This window comes from Brassica napus, chromosome C3, assembly GCF_020379485.1.
Source record: "Brassica napus cultivar Da-Ae chromosome C3, Da-Ae, whole genome shotgun sequence".
Taxonomy (NCBI): domain Eukaryota; kingdom Viridiplantae; phylum Streptophyta; class Magnoliopsida; order Brassicales; family Brassicaceae; genus Brassica; species Brassica napus.
In genome coordinates, this window is record NC_063446.1 from 29,469,738 (window position 1) to 29,491,546 (window position 21,809).

General features: G+C 35.0%; 3 protein-coding genes, 1 non-coding gene and 1 pseudogene across 4 annotated transcripts; 2 read left to right on the forward strand and 3 right to left on the reverse strand.

The window, feature by feature from the left end:
- Positions 1–84: 84 nt before the first annotated feature.
- On the reverse strand, positions 85–4,615 carry LOC106386030 (putative proline-rich receptor-like protein kinase PERK6). Its single transcript, XM_013825920.3, has 7 exons — positions 2,575–4,615; positions 1,388–2,014; positions 1,230–1,300; positions 1,081–1,157; positions 850–994; positions 603–764; positions 85–523 (listed from the first exon to the last, which is right to left on the reverse strand). The coding sequence occupies exons 1-7, from the start codon at positions 3,287–3,289 to the stop codon at positions 233–235; spliced, it is 2,088 nt and encodes a 695-aa protein (XP_013681374.1). The 5' UTR covers positions 3,290–4,615; the 3' UTR covers positions 85–232.
- Positions 4,616–6,104: 1,489 nt separating this feature from the next.
- On the forward strand, positions 6,105–8,182 carry LOC106385985 (annotated as a pseudogene).
- Positions 8,183–10,713: 2,531 nt separating this feature from the next.
- TRNAT-AGU lies at positions 10,714–10,787 on the reverse strand. The gene has a single exon. It is a non-coding gene; the product is annotated as a tRNA-Thr (tRNA).
- Positions 10,788–10,816: 29 nt separating this feature from the next.
- On the forward strand, positions 10,817–12,827 carry LOC106389234 (ras-related protein RABG3f-like). Its single transcript, XM_013829443.3, has 7 exons — positions 10,817–11,028; positions 11,422–11,448; positions 11,573–11,672; positions 11,948–12,094; positions 12,172–12,252; positions 12,334–12,479; positions 12,556–12,827. The coding sequence occupies exons 1-7, from the start codon at positions 10,976–10,978 to the stop codon at positions 12,620–12,622; spliced, it is 621 nt and encodes a 206-aa protein (XP_013684897.1). The 5' UTR covers positions 10,817–10,975; the 3' UTR covers positions 12,623–12,827.
- A 196-nt stretch (positions 12,828–13,023) lies between these two features.
- LOC106389235 (polyol transporter 5) lies at positions 13,024–16,532 on the reverse strand. Its single transcript, XM_048753167.1, has 3 exons — positions 15,553–16,532; positions 14,967–15,313; positions 13,024–14,196 (listed from the first exon to the last, which is right to left on the reverse strand). Exons 1-3 carry the CDS (start codon positions 15,725–15,727, stop codon positions 13,126–13,128), a joined length of 1,593 nt encoding a protein of 530 aa, XP_048609124.1. The 5' UTR covers positions 15,728–16,532; the 3' UTR covers positions 13,024–13,125.
- Positions 16,533–21,809: the final 5,277 nt, after the last annotated feature.

Consider the following 21,809-nt stretch of genomic DNA (forward strand, 5'->3'; position numbering starts at 1 on the left):
ATGTCTCACTTGTGGAATCTGAAGTTAGAAAAGATGAGCAGATACATTTTAGCATTAATAATCATCAGTTAAATCACAATCAAAAGTTTTAATTTTTTCTCCACAAAACAGAAACATTCAGACATAAAACACAAATGTAGCCAACGGTCAGAATCTGACATAAAACAAGAGTTGTAAAACAATGTCACAGGAAACAGAACACAGCGAAGTTGATTTGTTTTGAAACTAACAGCTAAATCAAAGCAATTGTTTTGTTGTTTTTGTTAGCTCCTCCACTTCCTCCTCCTGTATGAATCTCCTCACTGCTCGAGGAAGACGGGTCAAGCCCGTACTCACTCGTGTTCCCATACTCACTGGTTGCACCGTACTCATGGCTATCCATCGCCACTTTCCTGAACTTCCTCATATCCGCACTGTAAGTGCTCGAGTCATAGTCCGAGCTCGATCCCCTCCCTAAGCTCTGTCCAGGTTTCACTTCGTTTAGATCCTCCAGCGATGCATCTCCCTCCAGAGCCCGCACAATCTGTTTAGAATCATTGAGCAACTCAGTAAAGGATAGGAGTCCCATTAGTAGTATGATTCATGTTTTCGTAAAGACTTACTTGGCTCATCTTAGGCCTGCGTCTAGCTGAGTGTCTGATGGCTGCAGCGGCACAAGCCACCATTCTTGCCATCTCATAAGGCTCGTATTGGCCCTCGAGCCGTGGATCAACTAGTTCACTGTAGTCGCCATCTTGAGCTGCGTTTAAGCATAAGGGTCTTGCCTGTGTAAGAAAGTAACATAGGTTTTTAATAAATCATTTACTTATGCCACAAAAAATTTATGATGATTATATATATGGTACTGACCCAATCAACCAAACTGTCTTCCATTTCACCAGTAAGATCAACAGGTCTGCGTCCGGTTATGAGCTCAAGAAGCATCACTCCAAAGGAGAAAACATCTGATCTGTCTGTTAGTTTCCCGCTTGACGCATACTCTGGAGCCAAGTACCTGTCATTTGATTCAGAATACGAGATTAATTCTTGATTAGAAATCAAGAACAGCTTTCATCAGTTAGTTTCACGTTTCTTTATTACCCAAAAGTTCCCATGATACGAGTGGACACATGTGTAACGTTGTCTTGAGATAGCTTCGCTAACCCGAAGTCTGCAACCTGAAAGCATAAGCCAGTCCAGTTATCAAGACACATCAAAAGAATCTGAAAGCATTGTGAAAGCAAACCTACCTTGGCTTCAAAGGATTCATCAAGAAGAATGTTTGAAGCTTTGATGTCTCTATGAATGATTTTTGGATGACCTGATTACATCAAATTCAAGAAAATGATCACATCTCTAGTTAAACCTCAATAGAATCAAATAATTAAGATTTTTGTTTTTGACTCACAATCTTCATGTAAGTAAGCAAGTCCTTTAGCTGATCCCAAAGCAATCCTGAGCCTTGTAGGCCAATCAAGAACATTACCACTTTTACCATGGAGATGAAACTCAAGTGTGTCATTAGGCAAGAACTCATAAACCAACAACATCTTCTGTCCTTCCGCAATACAATAACCAACAAGAGACACAAGAAACCGATGGTGAACTCGACTAATGATGTCCACCTCTGCCTGAAACTCTCTCTCTCCTTGTCCGCTTCCTGCTTTAAGACTCTTCACAGCTATCTCTTTCCCATTGGGAAGTATTCCCTTGTGAACGTACCCGAACCCGCCTTGCCCTAACAGTCTTGCTTGAGAGAAGTTTTGAGTTGCTGCAGCTAGCTCCTCGTAGGTGAATGTGCTCTGGTTGAAACCTAGAGCCACTGAAGGGTGAGGCGGTGGTAGAGCCGGACCATATGGACCTGAGTATATTTCGCTGCTGTTTCCGTTGTTTATGCCGCCTGAAACTGGCTGTGCTGGTGGTGGCGGCGGTGAATTCATCCAGTTATTGTTACTGTTTGATCCGGGGTGTTGATGAGACAAGTTCATAACGTGATCGCTTTGGTTATTGTAATGTTGTTGTTGGTATTGATCACCTATCAACAAAACAAAGAGACTTTGTTTACCCTATTTCTTGGATAACAAGTAATGGAGTTTTCACAAAATGTAGATATATTCAGAAACATATACTTGATCAAAAGATTATGAAACTGACTTTTGAAACGTGGTATGAAGGTCAGAAGGTAAGAAGATTTCATTAAGTTAGGTTATCATTTCAGGACTCTTGGAACACAAGAAATGGTTCTAAAACATATTATGGTTTAGGTTTAGGTTCGTGACTTAACTTTGCCTGTGGCGAACCCATTGCTTGCGCAGTACGGCATTTGTTTTAACCTTATTTCTTGGCTAACAAGAAACATCTAATGGTGTTTTGAACAAACATACAAAATATTCATAAATCAAGCCTCGGCTTGGTCAAAAGATTATGAAACTCCTAAACTTTGAAATGTGGTTTGAAGGTAAGAAGATTTCACTGAGTTAGGTTATTAAATTAGTTATCTTGGCATACAAGAAATGGTTCTAAAACAGAAACTAGGTTAGGTTTAGGGTTAGGGATAAGGTTTGTGACTTGGTGTTTGGCCATTTATGTTTTTACCTTTGCCGGTGGCGTACCCATTGCTTGCGTAGTACGGCATTTGATTCTTTTTTTTCTTCTTACGACAGCAACAGACGCAGAACAAGATCATAACAAGAAGCAACAATCCAGCACCAGCCGCAATTCCTATGATAGCACCCGTGTTCGGTGCATCGCCACTACCGCTTGATCTAGGCGGAGCCAGGGATCTCGGTGGCGACGGAGAGTTACGGTCGGAGTTTCTTGAAGGAGGAGCAGGCGAATGATTGTTGCTTCCTCCGCCGTTGTTTCCGTTGTTATTATTCCCATTGTTGTTATTACCATTGTTGCCATTATTGCTGTTATTACCATTGTTTCCATTATTGTTGTTATTACCATTGTTGTTGTTGTTGCCATCATTGTTTCCACCATTGTTTCCATCATTGTTTCCACCATTGTTGCCATCATTGTTACTATTACCATTGCTGTTGTTGTTGTCATTGTTTTCACCGTTGTTGTTGTTGTTGTTATTGTTTTCTTGTTGTGGCGATGGTGGAGGTTGTGAGTCTGAAGAAGGAGGTGGAGGAGAGGATGAGGAATTATCTGGAGGAGGAGGAGCTGGTGGTGAAGATGAAGGAGAGGAGGAGGAGGAGGAGTCAGGAGACGGAGGAGATTGCTGTTGAGTGTTGTCGGGGGAGGAAGGAGATGGAGGTGTAGGAGACGGCGGTGAATTCTCCGGGGACTGCCCCTCCGCCATAATCTCTTTTGGGTGTTTTTTCTTCTTCTTCTTTTATTTATTTTCCTGAAGCTCTCTCCTTAAGATTTTCTTAAGAGAGAGAGGTTCAAAACCTCTTTCTGTATTCCAAGTTCTATTTTTAAAGAGTCATGTCATTTTTTGTTCTGAATTGCTGATTTCTTCTTTTGTAGGGTCTATATTTGGTTACTAATACAGCCATGCAAATTATGCAACATTTAACTAAATTGTTTAAAAAGAGAGAAATTACAGTGAAGAACTATATGTGATTATTAAATATAAGATGATTGTTTTACAAAGAATGAACACATAGATAAATCAGTGAAAATAACATTAATAGCTGGTAAACGCAAGGAATATTTTTTACAAAAAGTGAAAAGAAGCTTATAGAAGAGATGAATGATATGTTTAATGGAAATGCTCTCTCATCAAAAAGTCCTCTGCCTGCTTTCATCAATCCTCCATTGTTGAAGCTTCGTTCTCCGATTCCGTTTGCTCTCTCAGGACCGGAATCGGGTTTAGTTGTTTTGAATCATCTCTTTTTGGGTTTCAATCGGTTTAGATCTTCATATTATGTTCTCATTTTTCTCTACGGTCGGATTTCCAGATTTTAGATCTGATCCTAACAGGAGGAATGAGAGTTTCTATATGTTGATCTTTGTGTGTGTTATCGATCGATCTAGTCAAAATGGGTTGGTCTCGTCTTGAACCTGATTTTGTTTTGAATGATTTGCATGTTGGCTTTAAACTCTCTTTGGCTCATTTTGGGTCTTGATCTTCAGCCTTCTTGATATCTTGAGCAAGGTTTGAACCAGTTTATGAGTTGTCTCGCTCCTTGTCATTTACTAAAAGATTTGATCGAGTTCTTCTATCCCGTCAAGCTTCAATATGGCGTCTCTCGGGTCTATCGCCACCGCCATCGTACTTATGACCTTGAGTTGTTCTGTCTCCTGGATCTTGAAGCTTTGGTCTCTAAATCGCATAGGCTATTCTCTATAGGAGGAGTCGCAAGTCAGAGATTTTAGCTATGGATAGCATCCTCGCGTTGTCTGGTTCAAAAGTGCTCAGTTGAAGTCTTCATGCTTTATTATTCTCTGGTTTGTAAAAGTTCTTTTGTTTTGTTCCTCACTTCTTCTAGTTTAGATCGGTTTAGTAATAAGGTTTGATTAATGTTCTTGGTTTTAGTCTTCCAGTGTTTAGGACTAAATCTCTCCAATCTTGGAGCTTTCGTCTCCAGAGGTTTGTAAGACATGCCGGCTTATGTATTCCAAAATGAATTCTCCCCCTTGTAATCTTCTTTGTTAGTATAATTAGTGTTTAAGAAAAAAAGAAGAGATGAATTGATTGTTTTACAAAGAAGGAACACAGATAAATCAGTGAATAACACGTGAAAATAACAATAACTAGCCTTTGGGACGCGCGGATATTTGTTCTTCATAATGATATATTTTTAACTTTTGGCAATGCTATAAACTTAATAGTTTAGATGTTCTTATTACAAACTTATACGTTATTCAGTTTTGACAGTAGTGTGTCTTGTTCAATGCGTTTAGTTTCCATTTTTAAACTATGGCATTGTGTTTTTTTATTGTGCTTTTATTCATTTTATTTGGTAAAGTAAACATTAAAGTCTAAAATATTAGAGTTTTAAGTATATTTGTGGGTTTTATTCAGTTTATTCATTTCATTTACTTTTTGAAAAATATACAAAGTATATGTATAATGTTTAGAAAAGGTATTTATAGAATTTACAAAGTGTATGTATAAGGTTTATAAAACACATATAATATACAAACTGTATGTATAAGGTTTAGAAAAGGTATCCAAGTTATTTCCATTTCCTATTATCGATTCCATTATTAATTATTGTATATTATAGCATGTTTCTAAATATTGTTTCTATTAGTATTGGAATATTCTAATTTCTTTTTATTTATATATTAGATTTTCTTGTGATAAGTAAAAGATTGTAATCTTTTACGTTTAAGGTATAGCTAAATTTTAGGAATCCGATAGTTATACACTAACCATGTTAAAAATATTAGGAACAATCTTAGAAAGTAAAGAATATTGTTAGTATTCTAATCGTAAAAAAAAATACCAAGAAAAGGTTTTCTTTTCGATCAATAATATTCAGGAAAAAAATATCCAAAAAAATTCAAGAAAAAAAAACAATAAACAAACAATCTTAACTCGTTACCATCGTAAAAAGACTTCAAAGCAATATCAGCATTCATAAACAGAAGCAGGAGCACCATTCATTAGAAAACTAATGGTTAATACATATAAATAAAGAGCTACTATCAAAGCTAAGAGCAGGTCCATTGGGAATGCCTAACAACAGGCTCATAAGAAAAGGTGATTAAAAATAAATGAAAAAGGCCAAAAAACTTTAGAACCGCTGTCTTATTTGGGCTTTTTAGAGCAGCTAGGAAGCCCTTACCTGGCGGCTTGTGATTCGACCGCAAATCAAATGCTCTCTCTCTCATTCGTGGCGACAAAGCCGAATGGCTTTTGTTTTGCATTCTCGAATTCTCCGTCTTCTCTCTTGAATTTCTTCGTATCTGTCGATTTTCGTCGACTCTGTCGTCCCCGCGATCGTCGTTTGTCTCGTCATCTCTCTCGTCTCGAAGCTCGCCTTCTCTGTCGTCGTCTCTCTCGCCGTGTTGGTCGCCGTCTGTCTCGTCTCGATTCTCGTAGTCTCTCTTGCCGTCTGTATCGTCGTCTCTCTCGTGTTGAATCTCGCCGTCTCTCTCATCGTCTCTCTCGCCGTCTCTCTGGCCATCTCTCTCGTCGTCTCTCTCGCCATCTCTCTGGCCGTCTGTCTCGTCTCGATTCTCGTCGTCTCTCTCACCGTCTGTCTCGTGTCGATTCTCGTCGTCTCTCTCGAATCTGGTCTGAAATCTCGTCTCGGTCTCCTTATCGGTAAGAAATCATCCTTTTGATTTGTTCTGAAATCTCACACTCTCTGTTCGTGATCCCTTGTCTTTTGAAAAAGAACTTTTATTAAAAGATGATAACAGTGGTGGTTTATTTGATAATATTGAGGAAGGTGAAATCTATTAGATTGGTAGTAGAGTTTTGTTTGACTGTTGAAAATATTGAATCCTTTGCATAGAAACAGAGTCGGTTGGTTTGTTATAACAAGTGTTGATGATGAATTTTAGGAAGAACTGTCTCTATTAGTCTGGAAGAAGAGTCGATTGTGTTTCACATTATCACACCAAGCTGTTCTTGTCTTTATTTTCATATGATTTTGTGTTCGGTTATCTGTGTAAATATTTGATTGATCAAGGTTTATTACTTTGCTTATATAATTCTATTTTTGTTGGTTGTGTGAGGAGTGGTGATCATCAAGAAGCGGGAGCCGACAGTTGGGGAGTTTCCTTTCATTCATTACGGATTCAACATGGCCAGAAGATCCATCTTTCACTTCAATCAGCAAGAGGTTAGCAGACTTGTCTTTAATGCTTTGTTAGAGCTTCATTAGGTTTGGAAATTAAATGGTATTGGTTAGAGCTTGATTAGGTTTGAAAATTAAATGGTATCTGTTAGTTGTGTGGATGTGATTTGCTTTTGTTGTCGTGTTTCTTTTAGTTGTAGTTTCTTTTAGTTGTAGGTATGAACATTGATTGCCATTAACACACAAAGTAAGTAACTTCAACAACTAAAAATTTTAAGTTTCCTTTAAAATCTGAACAATACTCCTAAACAACAACATGTAAAACAATCAATTACTTCTCCTTTTCCACTTCCTTACAACGTTCCTATTTCCTTTGAATCCTTAAACAATTTTATGGATTCATATACTCAACCTTCTAGCTTTATGGATCTCTTAAACCATCAACAACCAAACACTCAACCTAGTGAAGATATCTCTGCGTCGAATGTCTCTTTGTTCGGTCCTTGGTCTGAAGAAGAAAACGTTGAAGCCCACACTGTGGAGGACAGTAAAGAGAGAAGGAAGTGAACTCCAACAGAGGATCAGGTGCTCATCAGTGCTTGGTTGAACACCTCCAAAGACCCTGTGGTTGGGAATGAGCAAAAAGCCATTGCGTTTTGGAAACGCATTGCAGCTTATTTTGCTGCAAGTCCCAAGCTATCTGGTTTGCAAACGAGAGAGCCTACTCATTGCAAACAAAGGTGGGGGAAGATCAATGAGGGCGTCTGCAAGTTCGTTGGCTGCTATGTTGCGGCAACAAAAGAGAAATCAAGTTGCCAGAACGAGAATGATGTAATGAAACTGGCTCATGAGATTTACTTCAATGACTACAAGGCGAAGTTTACCCTTGAGCACGCATGGTTGGAGCTGCGACACGATCAAAAATGGTGTGGCGCATCTACAACTAAAGATAAGGTGCAGTCAAAAAGGAGGAAGTTAGATGAGCACTCTGCACAATCATCAACTTCTGTGGCTGGAGAGGATGATCAATCCAAGCGCCTTATTGGAGTTAAAGCGGAAAAGGCGAAAGGAAAAAGGGCTGTGAGCAATGCAACGAAGTTGGATGAGGAAGAAAAGGAGTTGCAGAGCATCTGGGGTATTAGACAGAAGGACTTTGCTTTGAAAGATACTCTTAACAAGCAAAAAGATACTCTTAACAAACAAAATTGCTTGACTCTCTAATTGCAAAGACTGTGCCATTAACTGAACTCGAACTTGCCTTAAAAAACAAACTTATTAAAGATATGTTGAGTCTTTAGTTGCGTCTGTATGATCTGGATTTAACAAGTAAAAATTGTTTGTGTCGAGTCTTTAGTTGTGTTTTAGTTGTCTCTGTGAGCTGTTTGTGTCGAGTTTGTAAGATAATTGCCTTATCTTAATGTAAAATAGCTGTTTAATGTTGTAAGATTAATGATGTTTCTTATCATGCTGGTTAATGTATAATATTGTCCATCTATCCGTTAGTTTTGTTTCTTATCATGCTATCTCTCTTTCAGTTTTGTTTCTTATCATGCTGTTTCTCATGTGATAGGCCAAGCTAAGACGTAAAGAGAGAGACATGTGACACAAAGAAACAAAGATGCCAACCAAGCCAAGACGTAAAGAGAGAGACATGTGACACAAAGAAACAAAGATAAGAAAGGCAAGACGTAAAGACAGAAACATGTGACACAAAGAAACAAAGATGCCAAGTCTTCTTTATAAACTTTGCCAAGCCGTGGAGCGGACAACAAGTCTTCTTTATAAACTTTGCCAATTCTTTAAAAGTGTATAATAACAAGTCTTCTTCTCTCTTACCATATCACAAGAAACTTTTCCAAATCTCTTCCGAAACAACACACCTCTCTTACAATATCACTACAAACAAGTCTTCTTCTCTCTTACCATATCACTACAAACAAGTCTTCTCTTCTCTTACCATATCAATACAACACTTACCTTTTCTTCTAAATGGCTTCTTCTTCTAATAATTTTAAAGACACTAATAATTTTGAAGACACGATGGACGAGAGATTCGACGAAATTTTCGATCAACGATTCGAAAATCTACTTATTCATAAAAAAGCTCAACAAGAAGCGTCAAGGTCAAAAAAGAAACGAGCCTACATTGAAAGACAACGAGAACAAGGACACACGCAGTTATGGAACGATTATTTTAGTGAAGATGCAACATATCCGTCTCACATGTTTCGTCGCCGTTTTCGAATGAACAAGCCCTTGTTCATGCGTATTGTTGATAGACTCTCTGCTGAAATCCCATACTTTCAACAAAGAAGAGATGCTACTGGAAGGTTCGGTCACTCTCCGTTACAAAAGGCAACGGCAGCTATCCGTATGATGGCGTATGGTTGCCCAGCTGATGCCGTCGACGAATACCTCCGACTTGGTGAGACCACCGCGCTTTTATGCTTGGAACATTTTGTTCAAGGAATCATAAATATATTTGGAGATGAGTATCTAAGAAGACCCACGCCAGAAGATCTTCAACGACTACTCGATATTGGAGAGATACGCGGATTTCCCGGGATGATAGGAAGCATCGATTGTATGCATTGGGAGTGGAAGAATTGTCCGACCGCATGGAAAGGTCAATATACACGTGGATCAGGAAAGCCAACCATTGTTTTAGAGGCTGTAGCTTCACAAGATCTCTGGATATGACACGCGTTTTTCGGACCACCAGGTACATTACACGATATCAATATTCTTGATCGATCACCGGTTTTTGATGATATATTACAAGGTCGAGCTCCAAAAGTTAACTACATAGTCAACGGAAACGAGTACCATTTGGCTTACTATCTCACAGATGATATTTATCCAAAATGGGCTACTTTTGTCCAATCTATTCCACTTCCGCAAGGTCCAAAAGCATCCTTATTCGCTACAGATCAAGAAGCTGTACGTAAAGATGTCGAGCTTGCTTTTGGGGTCTTGCTAGCTCGATTTGCCATAGTCAAAAATCCAGCTCTTTTGTGGGATAAAATAAAAATTGGCAAGATAATGAGAGCATGTATCATTCTACATAATATGATCGTAGAAGACGAACGAGATGGCTACACTAAGTTTGATGTATCAGTTTTCGCACAACCGGAATCAAACCGAAGTTCCCAAGTGGATTTCACGTATTCGACAGATATGCCTTCAAATCTCGGGAATATGATGAGCATTCGGAATCGAGTTCGTGATTTAACAATACATCACCAGTTGAAAGCTGATTTGGTTGAGCATATTTGACAAAAATTTGGAATAAATCAAGATTTCGACTAATCGGCTTTTTCTCGTTTACGATTTGTATTTGTATTTTTCATATGTTTTATGTAATTTTTATTAAAAATTTTATGTATGTTTTTATTTTAAATCATTCTAATTTATGTTTTTATTTTAAATCATTCTAATTAAACAAAATTTTTTTAAAAAAAAATTAAGAACCCCTATGGTTCTCCCATTGGAGAAAGCAAAAATTAATTCCAATAACCAAGGTTTTTAACTTATCAAATCACCTTAAAACCAACTAATTTAATCATTAGAACCCATTAGGGGTTCTAATTATGGGTTCTAATGGAAGGAGTTGGTCTAAGTGTCTTCACATCCAAGCCTCAAATATCGAAAAAAAAAAAAAAAAGAGAGATCGATGTGACGTGGTGATGCAGAACTAGCCAAGAGCCTAAACTGATAAAGCCAAACATTACGATACAAAAATGATGAATCCTTTCTTCATTGTGTTTAAAAAAAACAATCCTTTCTTCATAAAAATTACAAATTTGACAAAATAATTTGCATCTACCAACAACCCATGAATTTAGAGAAGACAGTAATTGGAACACGTTATTTTAAGTTCAATTGGTTTTGTAATTATTTAAAGTTAATTCTATCAATTTAATTTGGCTGGTTTAATAATTAGAATCAGTGGCATGAGATGGTAATTCTTTAGGAAAAATTAGGATTATTTTATTTTTAAAAAAAGAGATGTATTATCATGTATTGCTCTCGTTGAGAGTCGAACTCAAGACCTCCCGCTTACTAAACGGGTGCTCTAACCAACTGAGCTACGAGAGATTTCTGACCATCAAAATCATAATATATTTAACAAACAGCACATGTATTGAAAATAAGAGGAACATAATAAGTAGGATATTCTGTGTTTATACAAAATAATAGTCGCCTTAAGGAATTACAATACAGATCAGGAACAGCTTCAGGGGGCAGAGATCGTAGAATCTCTCCGTTGATCATTTGCGATTCAGATGCCTTCCCGTAGACGTACCCTCCTCAAAGTCATCATCCTCGGCGATAGCGGGTTAGCCATCTCCAAAAACCCTCTCTTTTTAAATGTATTGATTTGTTCGGATGAGTAATTGTTATGTCTAGGGATTTGAGATTTAAGCAGGATTTTAACTAATTCCTTTCCTCCGGTTTAGATATGGTCGGTGCATCTCTTAGTTTGGCTGCTGAGTATGGTGGTTTTACATATGTGTTGTTGTTGCTTTCTTTTGCTAAAGTTGAGAACTTGACTTGACCCCCCCCCCCTTGACTTTGCTTTAACACGATTTTAGTCTATAGATTGTCTTTAGCTTAATATCATGTGTTTGATTCTTGCTTGCTTGCTTCTTCTCCAACAACATGTAGTTCAAAACTCTTATGATCCTAGGCTTGGTCTGTCTTGACTCCTCTCACTTGTGTTATTTTGCAGGGTGGGGAAAACCTCTTTGATGAATCAGTATCCTTCTTTTGCTTGAATGGAGTAATCACTAACAATTATATGTTGTACTAGTTTTATACATATGTAAGAACTTTTAGTTTACGCTTTTTGTTTTTGGGCTTAACTCGATAAACTTTTTTAGATATGTTAATAAAAAGTTCAGCAACCAGTACAAGGCCACCATTGGAGCTGACTTCTTGACTAAGGAAGTCCACTTTGAAGATCGCCTTTTCACTTTACAGGTTCTTACTAGTCTACTCTCGCTATCAGTTAACTACTTCTTTTCTTGTTTAAGTAAGCTCAACGTAGTGGTGCTGTATTTGTATTCAATAGAGAGTTTATGGTAGTTTCAGCCATTTTTTTAGTTGTTAGCTTAATAGCTCTTCTTGATAAGTATCTCCCATGATAAAAAACAAACAAGGATAGCTCTAAGTTGTTGGTCAGGCATTCACATTTGTGGGAGCTTACCCTCAACAAATCTCTCACTTGTTTCTGTCTTTTCTGTGGGTTTTTACAGATCTGGGATACAGCTGGACAGGAAAGGTTCCAGAGCCTTGGCGTAGCTTTCTACCGGGGTGCTGATTGTTGTGTTCTTGTATATGATGTCAACTCCATGAAATCATTTGAAAACCTCAACAACTGGCGAGAAGAGTTTCTCATCCAGGTTCCAAAACCTCAACCTGGTTCTCACCCCTCATACTAGGCAAAGCATTAACTCAGAGTTTAACTGTCCCTTTACAGGCGAGTCCATCTGATCCAGAGAATTTTCCCTTTGTTCTTATCGGAAACAAGGTCGACGTGGATGGTGGAAACAGCAGAGTGGTATGTATTATGTATGATGATAAGCCTACTTAATTTTCCATTGAGATGTAACATCAACTTCCACACATTGATGACGCACAGGTTTCAGAGAAGAAGGCTAAAGCTTGGTGTGCTTCAAAGGGAAACATTCCCTACTTTGAGACCTCTGCTAAGGAAGGCACCAATGTTGAGGAAGCTTTCCAATGCATTGCCAAGAACGCTCTGAAGACCGGAGAAGAGGAAGAGCTGTAAGTTTCAAAACAGTTCAGACTCTCTATACATCTTCGCGAGTTTGGTCTCAACGTTTCTCTTTCGTCTTTTCAGATACTTGCCAGACACAATCGATGTGGGGACAAGCAATCAACCGAGATCTTCAGGGTGTGAATGCTAAATGGGTTTCTCTCTCTCTCCGAGAAGAATGCTTTTGATTTCAACAGTGTGTTTTGGTCTCTCCCATTACCTCTCTTCACCAGCTATCTCTAAAGTTTATTACATGCTGTAAATTTGTTCTTTTGGGTGAAAAAAAGAACCCTTCAAATCCATGGACTACTTGATCAGTGTTCCTTCTTTTTCATTATATAAAAAGTTATTTTAAATGTGTGTTTGTTTTAAAATTTAAACTATTTCACATTTTCTAAGCAGCTTTATATTGATTTGATATTGCATAATTAATTTCAGTTTATAATGTTTTTGATAATTGTTTGAATTATATCCAATTTGTGTATTAAACAATATTTTCAATTCTTTTATCTAAGAACAACTGATATCATAAAACATGAGTAACTTTGTGGGTTTATAAAGAAAACATATTATTTCATTCAAGTAACATATCTGATCAAATTTATACAACTTTGGTATGCCAAATTCCCATCCAAATCCTATTAAAAGAAAAACTCACTGCTTGTTTAATCCAATCTCAACCTCGGTATTCGAACCGGAGTTCTTGTTCTTGGAGTCTCTCCACCTAAACCCACTAAAAAGCTCATCCATGTCCTCAAGCATCCTCCCTTGCGTCTCCCGCAAGAACGTATAGAAAAACACCCAAGCCACCGTCGCAATCCCACCGAACAAATAAAACGCTCCTCCGGTAGTCATCCCTTTCGACATCGGCAAAAACGTCATCGATATCACACCGCTCGTCACTCTGTTCACCACCACTCCCATACTCGACCCCTGCGACCTCAGCCTCAACGGGAATATCTCCGAGCTGTAAACCCACGTGATAGGCCCAGCTCCGATAGAAAACGTGGCCACGTAAGTCATCACAGTCGCGATGCTCAACACCACGGCCCACATCACTTTCTTATCCGACTGGTTTATAACCGTCAGAGAGGTCCCTAAAACCGCTAAAGACAGCACCATCCCTCCGACACTAGTTAGAAGCAACGGTCGTCTTCCGACACGGTCGAGTAAGAAAGTAGCGACTAATATAAACGATGTTTTAACGACTCCTACCGCTACGGTCGCGAGAAGCTGCTCGTGATCCGTTTCGAGCCCCGCGGTTTTGAAGATCCTCGGCGAGAAGAGAACTACCGCGTCGATGCCGGAAGCCTGCTGGAAGAAGTGGATCCCGATGGCGGCGATCATGACGCGGCGCACGGCGGGAGTGGGGCGGAGGAGGAGCTCTTTCCACACTCCTTCCCCGTGGCTGTTCCTCCTCGAGACCTGGACGACGTCGTCGTGGCAGTCGGCGGGGATCCCGGCGGCTTCTTTGATGTCTTCGAGGCGGAGGGAAGCTTCGGCGGGGGAATCGGAGGTTTTGTCGAGGACGCGTTTGGCTTCGCCGAGGCGGCCTTGCATGACGAGCCACCGCGGCGATTCGGGCATGGCGAGGACGCCGATGGCGAGTACGACGGAAGGTATGGCTCCGATGCCGAGCATGAATCGCCAGCCGAGCTTCAGAGGGAACTTTGAGAAGGCGAGGTTTGATACGTAGCCGAGCATTATTCCCGCGTTGATGAAGACCTGTACACGTCAGCAAAACCATTCCGTCACGTCAGATATTATTGTCTTTTTTATAAATTAATTAAATTTGTCATAACCTCTTTTGAAAACATGGACCAAACCTACCAAACTATCTATATTTTGGCCTAAAGGTTATAAAGATGATGAACGAAAGTCAACGATTTGTTGATAATGATGTTTGTTTTTAATATTTTTTTTTACAAAAAAACTACTTTTGGTCGACTACTGAAAAATACATTTGACATTATGCTCTGAATTTTTGTTTACTAGTAAATTAAAATGATTTTCTGCTAAGTAACGTAAATTTTAGACCAGAACTAAAAACTAAAACATGCACCAAACCTACCAAAATAACTATATTTTGGCTAAATCGTTATATATTTATTTATATTTTTGTTACAAAAACCACTAAATGTAAAAGATATATACTAAGATCAAAAATACATTTAACAACGCTTTTTCAGAATTTTGTTTACAGGTAATCATTGTTAAAAGGATTTTTCTGCTAAAGTAACATACTTCTAGAAAAAAAAAGATTTTTTTTATCGTCCATGGTCTAGGATCATTTTGCAAACATTGAGTAAGTTATAAGATCATTAGATCCTATAAAAATAAGAGGTCATATATAATTGTTTTCATAAAAATTACAGGAAATTACTCACTCCAATGAATCTGATTATAATTTTGTTACGCGTTAGGCTTCCAGAAAATTAATCTTCATTTAGCAACTTGAGAAATTTTTAATATTAATTTCATTAAAATATATATACCTCAGGGAAAGAGGTGAGGAAGCCGCGAGAAGACGCCGGAGAGACTTCGGCGGTATAGACAGGTGCGATCATGAGGGCATAACCAACCCCTATACCGGCGACAAACCTCCCGAACATGAGAAAAGCGTAGTTAGGGGCGAATCCCATGAGGAGTGCTCCGGCGAAGAATATAGCTCCGGCCAACACGATTGTGTAACGCCGACCAATCCAGTCAGATGTTCTACCAGCGGCGCAAGATCCAAGGAGTGAATAAATGTTAAGGATTCCGGCGAGAATACCGATTTGAAGATCACTAATCTTCAGATCTCTCTTGATATAAATCATTGCTCCACTCATCACTCCTATATCTATATATTACAAAAAATGATTATCAACTGACAAACGAGATGTACACATAGTCACACATCTAAACAAAAGTAATGTATTGGAATTATATGAATCAGATGTCAACATCCATAAATGATTATGTGTTCATCCTGATAGTTAAAAATGTGTGCCGACTTTAAAGAATATTGTGATTGTATAATTAGAGGTGATCTGTTATTTTGTTGCGTTGACCAAAAAAGAGGCTAACGAGAAAACTAACCATAACCAAGGAGGATGGAAGTCATGGAAGCTAAGATTGCACACGCGAAAGCATACTTGTTCCTCTTTGGTTTAGCCTGCGGACCTAACTCCGGTACATGTTTTGTGGAATCCCCATGTTTTGTTGCCGGTGCTGGCGAAGGGACTGATTGGTTTTCCGGCGTGAAACCTGTCATTTAGAGTGCGGAGGGTGAGAGAGACAGTTGTGGGGACTGAGTATACCAACAACTTGTGGCAATGAGCTATGTCTTAAATAGACGTTTTGTGTTAAGACGAGTCACTTGGAAAGGGCAAAATTGTCCGATACAATGGGAACACTGCCTGCCTAAAGTTACATGCATCACATTGGCATCTTTCGTTAGAGACAAAACATAAATATCAGTAGAGGAACGGCAACTAATGATAATACATCAGTTTCGTTTTTATATGTAATTATTCAGTACAATTTTATATTGACCTTATTTGGATGTACTCTACCAACAATGACGACCACATTGAAAAATATAGGAGGGCTTTAAAGGTAAATCTCGTAAAAGGCTACTTGTTGTCCATGTGAGCTTTGTTGATCTTGAGGATCGAACTATTGAACACATAAAAGACGGTTCAAATAGTGTTATTTATTTCAATTTAAAACCATTTTCCTTCTGTAACCTACGGGTCTAAATAAATAAATGAAAAACAACCAGCGGGCAGCTAATATATTCGTGCGATCTGGGGTAAGATCACCAATAGCCGCAGTTTACACAGCTTACAGATTCGGATCGATGGCACTGGATATATAATAAATCTATGGCCAAGAAATCTGTATTAGTTTCCTATTTTTCCTTAATATAGATGTTTTCTGTCTATGTTGATTTTGTTTGTAGATCGATGTTTTCTGTCTGTGTAACTTAGAGATCGATGTTTATTCCGGTGAACCAGATCTGTACTGTTCATATCCCCATTTATGAGTCGATTTAATTTAATATATATTTTTTTAAAAAAAATTGTAGTGTTTATTCTGCGTACGGCGTACCTTGCTTTGAAGTTGAGACAAGGCTTATCCAACAATGAGACTTCTGAGAGTACTTCCTGTATTGAAGGCCTTAGACCATCTCTAATAATTCACCATATTTTTTATTCTAAAATCAAATAATTTTATAATAGAGTTGTGATCCAATAGTACTCTATTTTAGAGTAAAAAATAGAATATCATTATAATATAACTCAAAACTATTATAAAATTACTTTATGTTAGAGTAAAAAATAAAGTGAACCATCGGATATCGTGTTGCGGAAGTAAAACCTTAGTTTTGTGTAACGCATGTTCTCTTGTTCGAATCCTTTTGTAGCTTATGTGATGACTATTCACGTACGTGTGCATGTTTTTCACGTATAAAACCAGAAAACAAACTACCTAATGAAATATTTATGCGTAATTTGGAATTCTAACTAAAGTAAGTTGATTAATTAATGACTTTTTATGCGTAATTTGGGATTCTGATAACATTTATGAGTTTATTATTATATATTTGATTAAATTGTGTTCATTGCTGAAGTGTATCAAGTACTATTCCTTTTGTTTCTAGAATAGTGTCAATCTAGCAATTTTTTTTTTGTTATATATAAAAAAACATTGTTTTAAAATTTCAATGCATTTCATACTTACTTTCATCTCGATATTAATTATAAAATGAATTGATCTAATAAATAAATTTATTTATCTTAAATAATATTAGTTTAACATATATAATTAATGAAAATATAAATACATTTCAATTATTTTTTTAATATGTGTGAAAAATGTATAAGTGATATTTTGTATGAAACATATAAATTATAAATTAAGGCTCGTTAAAAAAAAAGTTCATTAGAGAAGCCGGGTCAACACACACAACAGTCCAAGACCACATGTCTTGATTCTTCAAGATGATAAGAGGTAAATTAATCACTAACAACAATACTAGAAGATTCCTGCAATTTTTTTTGTGGTATAGTATTCATATATGATATTTATGGATATACTTGCAAGAAACCATCAGTCGAGAAGTCGTTTGCTTACGAGAGCAGTCGCTGTTACGAAGACTATGAATTTTCAAAACATATATTGCTTGAACTTGTAGACTCTTTTAGTCAAATTAACAACAAAATCAAGTACTATCAAATACATGTCATAGTTTAAAAAAACAAAAATCAAATACATGTCATCTCCTTGATCTGTCAGACACCCGTTTAATATATTTCTAGATTTCCAGCCTCCAGGAGCGTTTTGGTTATGGTTAAACCCGTTGATCTTTTCTATTTGCCATATGAAAATCCTCTCTAGCCTTTCCATGGTACTAAAAGTATATGGTTCAGTAGCTCCCATAGAAATAATAAATTCTTACTGTAATTCTTAGTACTTTAGGTGTAATTATATCGCACACATACATAACTGTGGCAATATTAATTCTTATGGACTGTCGAGATGTTTTGTTTAAGAGGACGGGTGAAAATTAAATAATTGCATCTACAGACTTAGGTGATGATTGTTTGTTTGGTTTCTAGTTTTTGGTTTTTAGTTTTTGATTTTGCAGTAGATTTTAGTTTTTTGAAAAACATGATTGGTGATTTTAGATTTTAATTTTTAGTTTTTGGTTTTTGTTTACAAAATAATGAAATGAAAATATTATCAATAGTAAAATATTTATTCTAGAAATAAAAAATATAATATCATTACCAAAACACACATAAGCTTATTTTTTTTTTAAAAAAACAGCAAAAACAAATATAATTTTATGTTTAAACATAAACTTAAAATTTTAATTCTGTGTTTAAACATAAGTTATATATACTTTGCTTTATAATTTTAATATATTTATACATAATCTAGCTAAAATTATTAAAAGGTACATTAATACAACTAAATTTATACATAATTTTTTTGTATTGGCTAAATTTTAAAAATTAAATTTCTTTTTTTATTAATTAGTTTTAATTTTTTTATTAATTTTTTTTATAATTTAATAAATTAAATTAAAAAATGTGGCTATCATTATTAGATAAAATATTATTCAACTGTAATAGCTTTGGTAAAATTAAGCTGTGCTATAAATATTATTCTTCTTAAATTTGATTCTAAGTTATTTTAATAAAAATTAAAATTATTATTAAAAAGGCCCTTTATATCCTACAAAAGAATTTTTTTTTTTACTGATATAGATTATTTTGTAGTTTTAGAATTTAAATTTAAATGATAGACAACATTTTTTGTTGATTCTTAGTAATTTGGAATAGTTACTATATTATCACTAATCTATTTTTATTTATTTATACTATATTAATGCTCAAATATAGAAATAATATTAAAAAAAAAAAGGTCACGTACATTGTTTAAGGAAACCAAAAAAATGTGGTTTTTAATTTTTGCTAAGAAGTAGGTAGTTATTTCAAAATCTGGTTTCCCTAAATTTTAGGGAATCTATTTTTCAAAAATCTTGATTGGTAAAAAAGTAGATTTTAGAAAATCAAAAACCAAAAACCATTTTAAAAACTGCAAACAATCAACCTCCTAGGTGATGATTGTTTGTTTGGTTTCTAGTTTTTAGATTTTGGTTTTTGGTTTTTGGTTTTTGGTTTTTGGTTTTTAGTTTTTGGATTTTGGATTTTAGATTTTGGTTTTTGGTTTTTGATTTTGCAGTAGATTTTAGTTTTTTGAAAAACATGATTGGTGATTTTAGATTCTAATTTTTAGTTTTTGGCTTTTGTTTACAAAATAATGAAATAAAAATATTATCAATAGTAAAATATTTATTCTGGAAATAAAAAATATAATATCATTACCAAAACACACATAAGCTTATTTTTTAAAAAAAAACAGCAAAAACAAATATAATTTTATGTTTAAACATAAACTTAAAATTTTAATTCTGTGTTTAAACATAAGTTATATATACTTTGCTTTATAATTTTAATATATTTATACATAATCTAGCTAAAATTATTAAAAGGTACATTAATACAACTAAATGTATACATAATTTTTTTGTATTGGCTAAATTTTAAAAATTAAATTTCTTTTTTTTATTAATTAGTTTTAATTTTTTTATTAAATTATTTTATAATTTAATAAATTAAATTAAAAAATGTGGCTATCGGTTCATTATTAGATAAAATATTATTCAACTGTAATAGCTTTGGTAAAATTAAGCTGTGTTATAAATATTATTCTTCTTAAATTTTATTCTAAGTTATTTTAATAAAAATAAAAATTATTATTAAAAAGGCCCTTTATATCCTAAAAAGAATTTTTTTTTTACTGATATAGATTATTTTGTAGTTTTAGAATTTAAATTTAAATGATAGACAACATTTTTTGTTGATTCTTAGTAATTTGGAATAGTTACTATATTATCACTAATCTATTTTTATTTATTTATACTATATTAATGCTCAAATATAGAAATAATATTTAAAAAAAACAAAAAAAAGGTCACGTACATTGTTTAAGGAAACCAAAAAAATGTGGTTTTTAGTTTTTGCTAAGAAGTAGGTAGTTATTTCAAAATCTGGTTTTCTAAATTTTAGGGAATCTATTTTTCAAAAATCTTGATTGGTAAAAAAATAGATTTTAGAAAATCAAAAACAAAAAACCATTTTAAAAACTGCAAACAATCAAACATCGGGTTTTTAACTTACTATACTATATATTTAGTAGTCAAAAGCTTTTTCTTGTCCACATTACTACTATTACTTATTCTTTTTGACAAATGGTTTACGACTATTGCTTTTCTTCTGTACTGATTGTTTCTCATTGTGATACTTATAGTATATATATGTATCATGTCTTTAAATAAAGAAATATGTATCTATGGGAAACATCTTTATATAATAATATATGAACATACATCTTTTATTTAACGAAAAAACAACGTACGTTTTCAATATTATACCTTATTTTAGTGTTTGCGTTTTGTCAAAAAGACTAATTAATTGTCGATGATATTACCTCAACATATCAATGTTAGAAAAGGACCAATAATTGAAGCAGCAAATGGTGAAGTGGGCCAAGTTTTGGCAGTAAAGGCAGCCATCATGTGTGACCATATAGCATTACGCAGCTCGGCAATTTGGACTCTCATATGATATGATTTGACTTCCACTTTCTAATTTCCAAGGTGATTTTACACACATTTATGTTCGTGCAATCATAAATGTTAACTATTTGAACTGTCAAGCAGATATACTATACTCGTAAACAAACTTCTTGTAGAATAGCTATTTCCAAAAGAATCTTAAAAGGCGGAGTAGGGAAGATAATATTTTTCTTTTGTATCAATTAATGCATCACAAAGACATTATATATCTTATCTATCATTAAATGCATGTTGTAAACTGATACTTTTACTCTGTTTCATTATAAATGTCGTTTTAGATTTCGACACACATATTAAAAAAACAACTAATTTTATACATTTCCTATAAAAAAACACTATTACCTATGCGCCTAACCATATTTCAACCACTAAAAATATAAATTTTGCATAAAATTAATAAATTTTGCATTGAAAATCGAAAACGACACTTATTTTGTAACGAAAAAATTCTCTAAAATAACACTTAATATAAAACGGATGGAGTAAAACAAATGTGTCCTTATTAGAAATTCGTTGACTTTTAAGTTAACACCCAAGAGTAGTATAGACATATCTATGTAGTTGAATTGGACCATGACGCAATAAGACAATACTCCATCCGTTTCGAATTATATGTCGTTTTAGAGCAAAATTTTTGTTTCAAGATTAGTGTCGTTTTATGATTTCAATGCAAAATTTATTGATTTTTTATTCTAATCTATTTTTCTATTGATTGAAATATGGTTAGGTGTATTGGTAATGATGTTTTTATCTAATAAATAGATAAACTTAAATATTTTATTAATCTATGTGTCGAATTTTAGAACGACAAGTAAAATGAAACGGATGGAGTATTTGTTTGTTTATAAACTAGATGAGAAATTACTTTCTTTTTGTCGAGAAATAATCAACTACTTAACGAAGATACTATTACATGTCCAACGTATAACATGCAATATCTACATATATATATATATATATTAAAAATGAGCTGCAATAAAAGGAGCTATTTTTTTTTTTTCCGTCAACTGATTTATATTAGAACATGATGAAATACATAACCGGAACAAAGTGAAATCTTCAGAACTAGAACCCATACAAGGGTAACTTAAGTCCAAACACAAGCAACTACCAACAAACTGAATGATAACTTAAAAGATTAAAG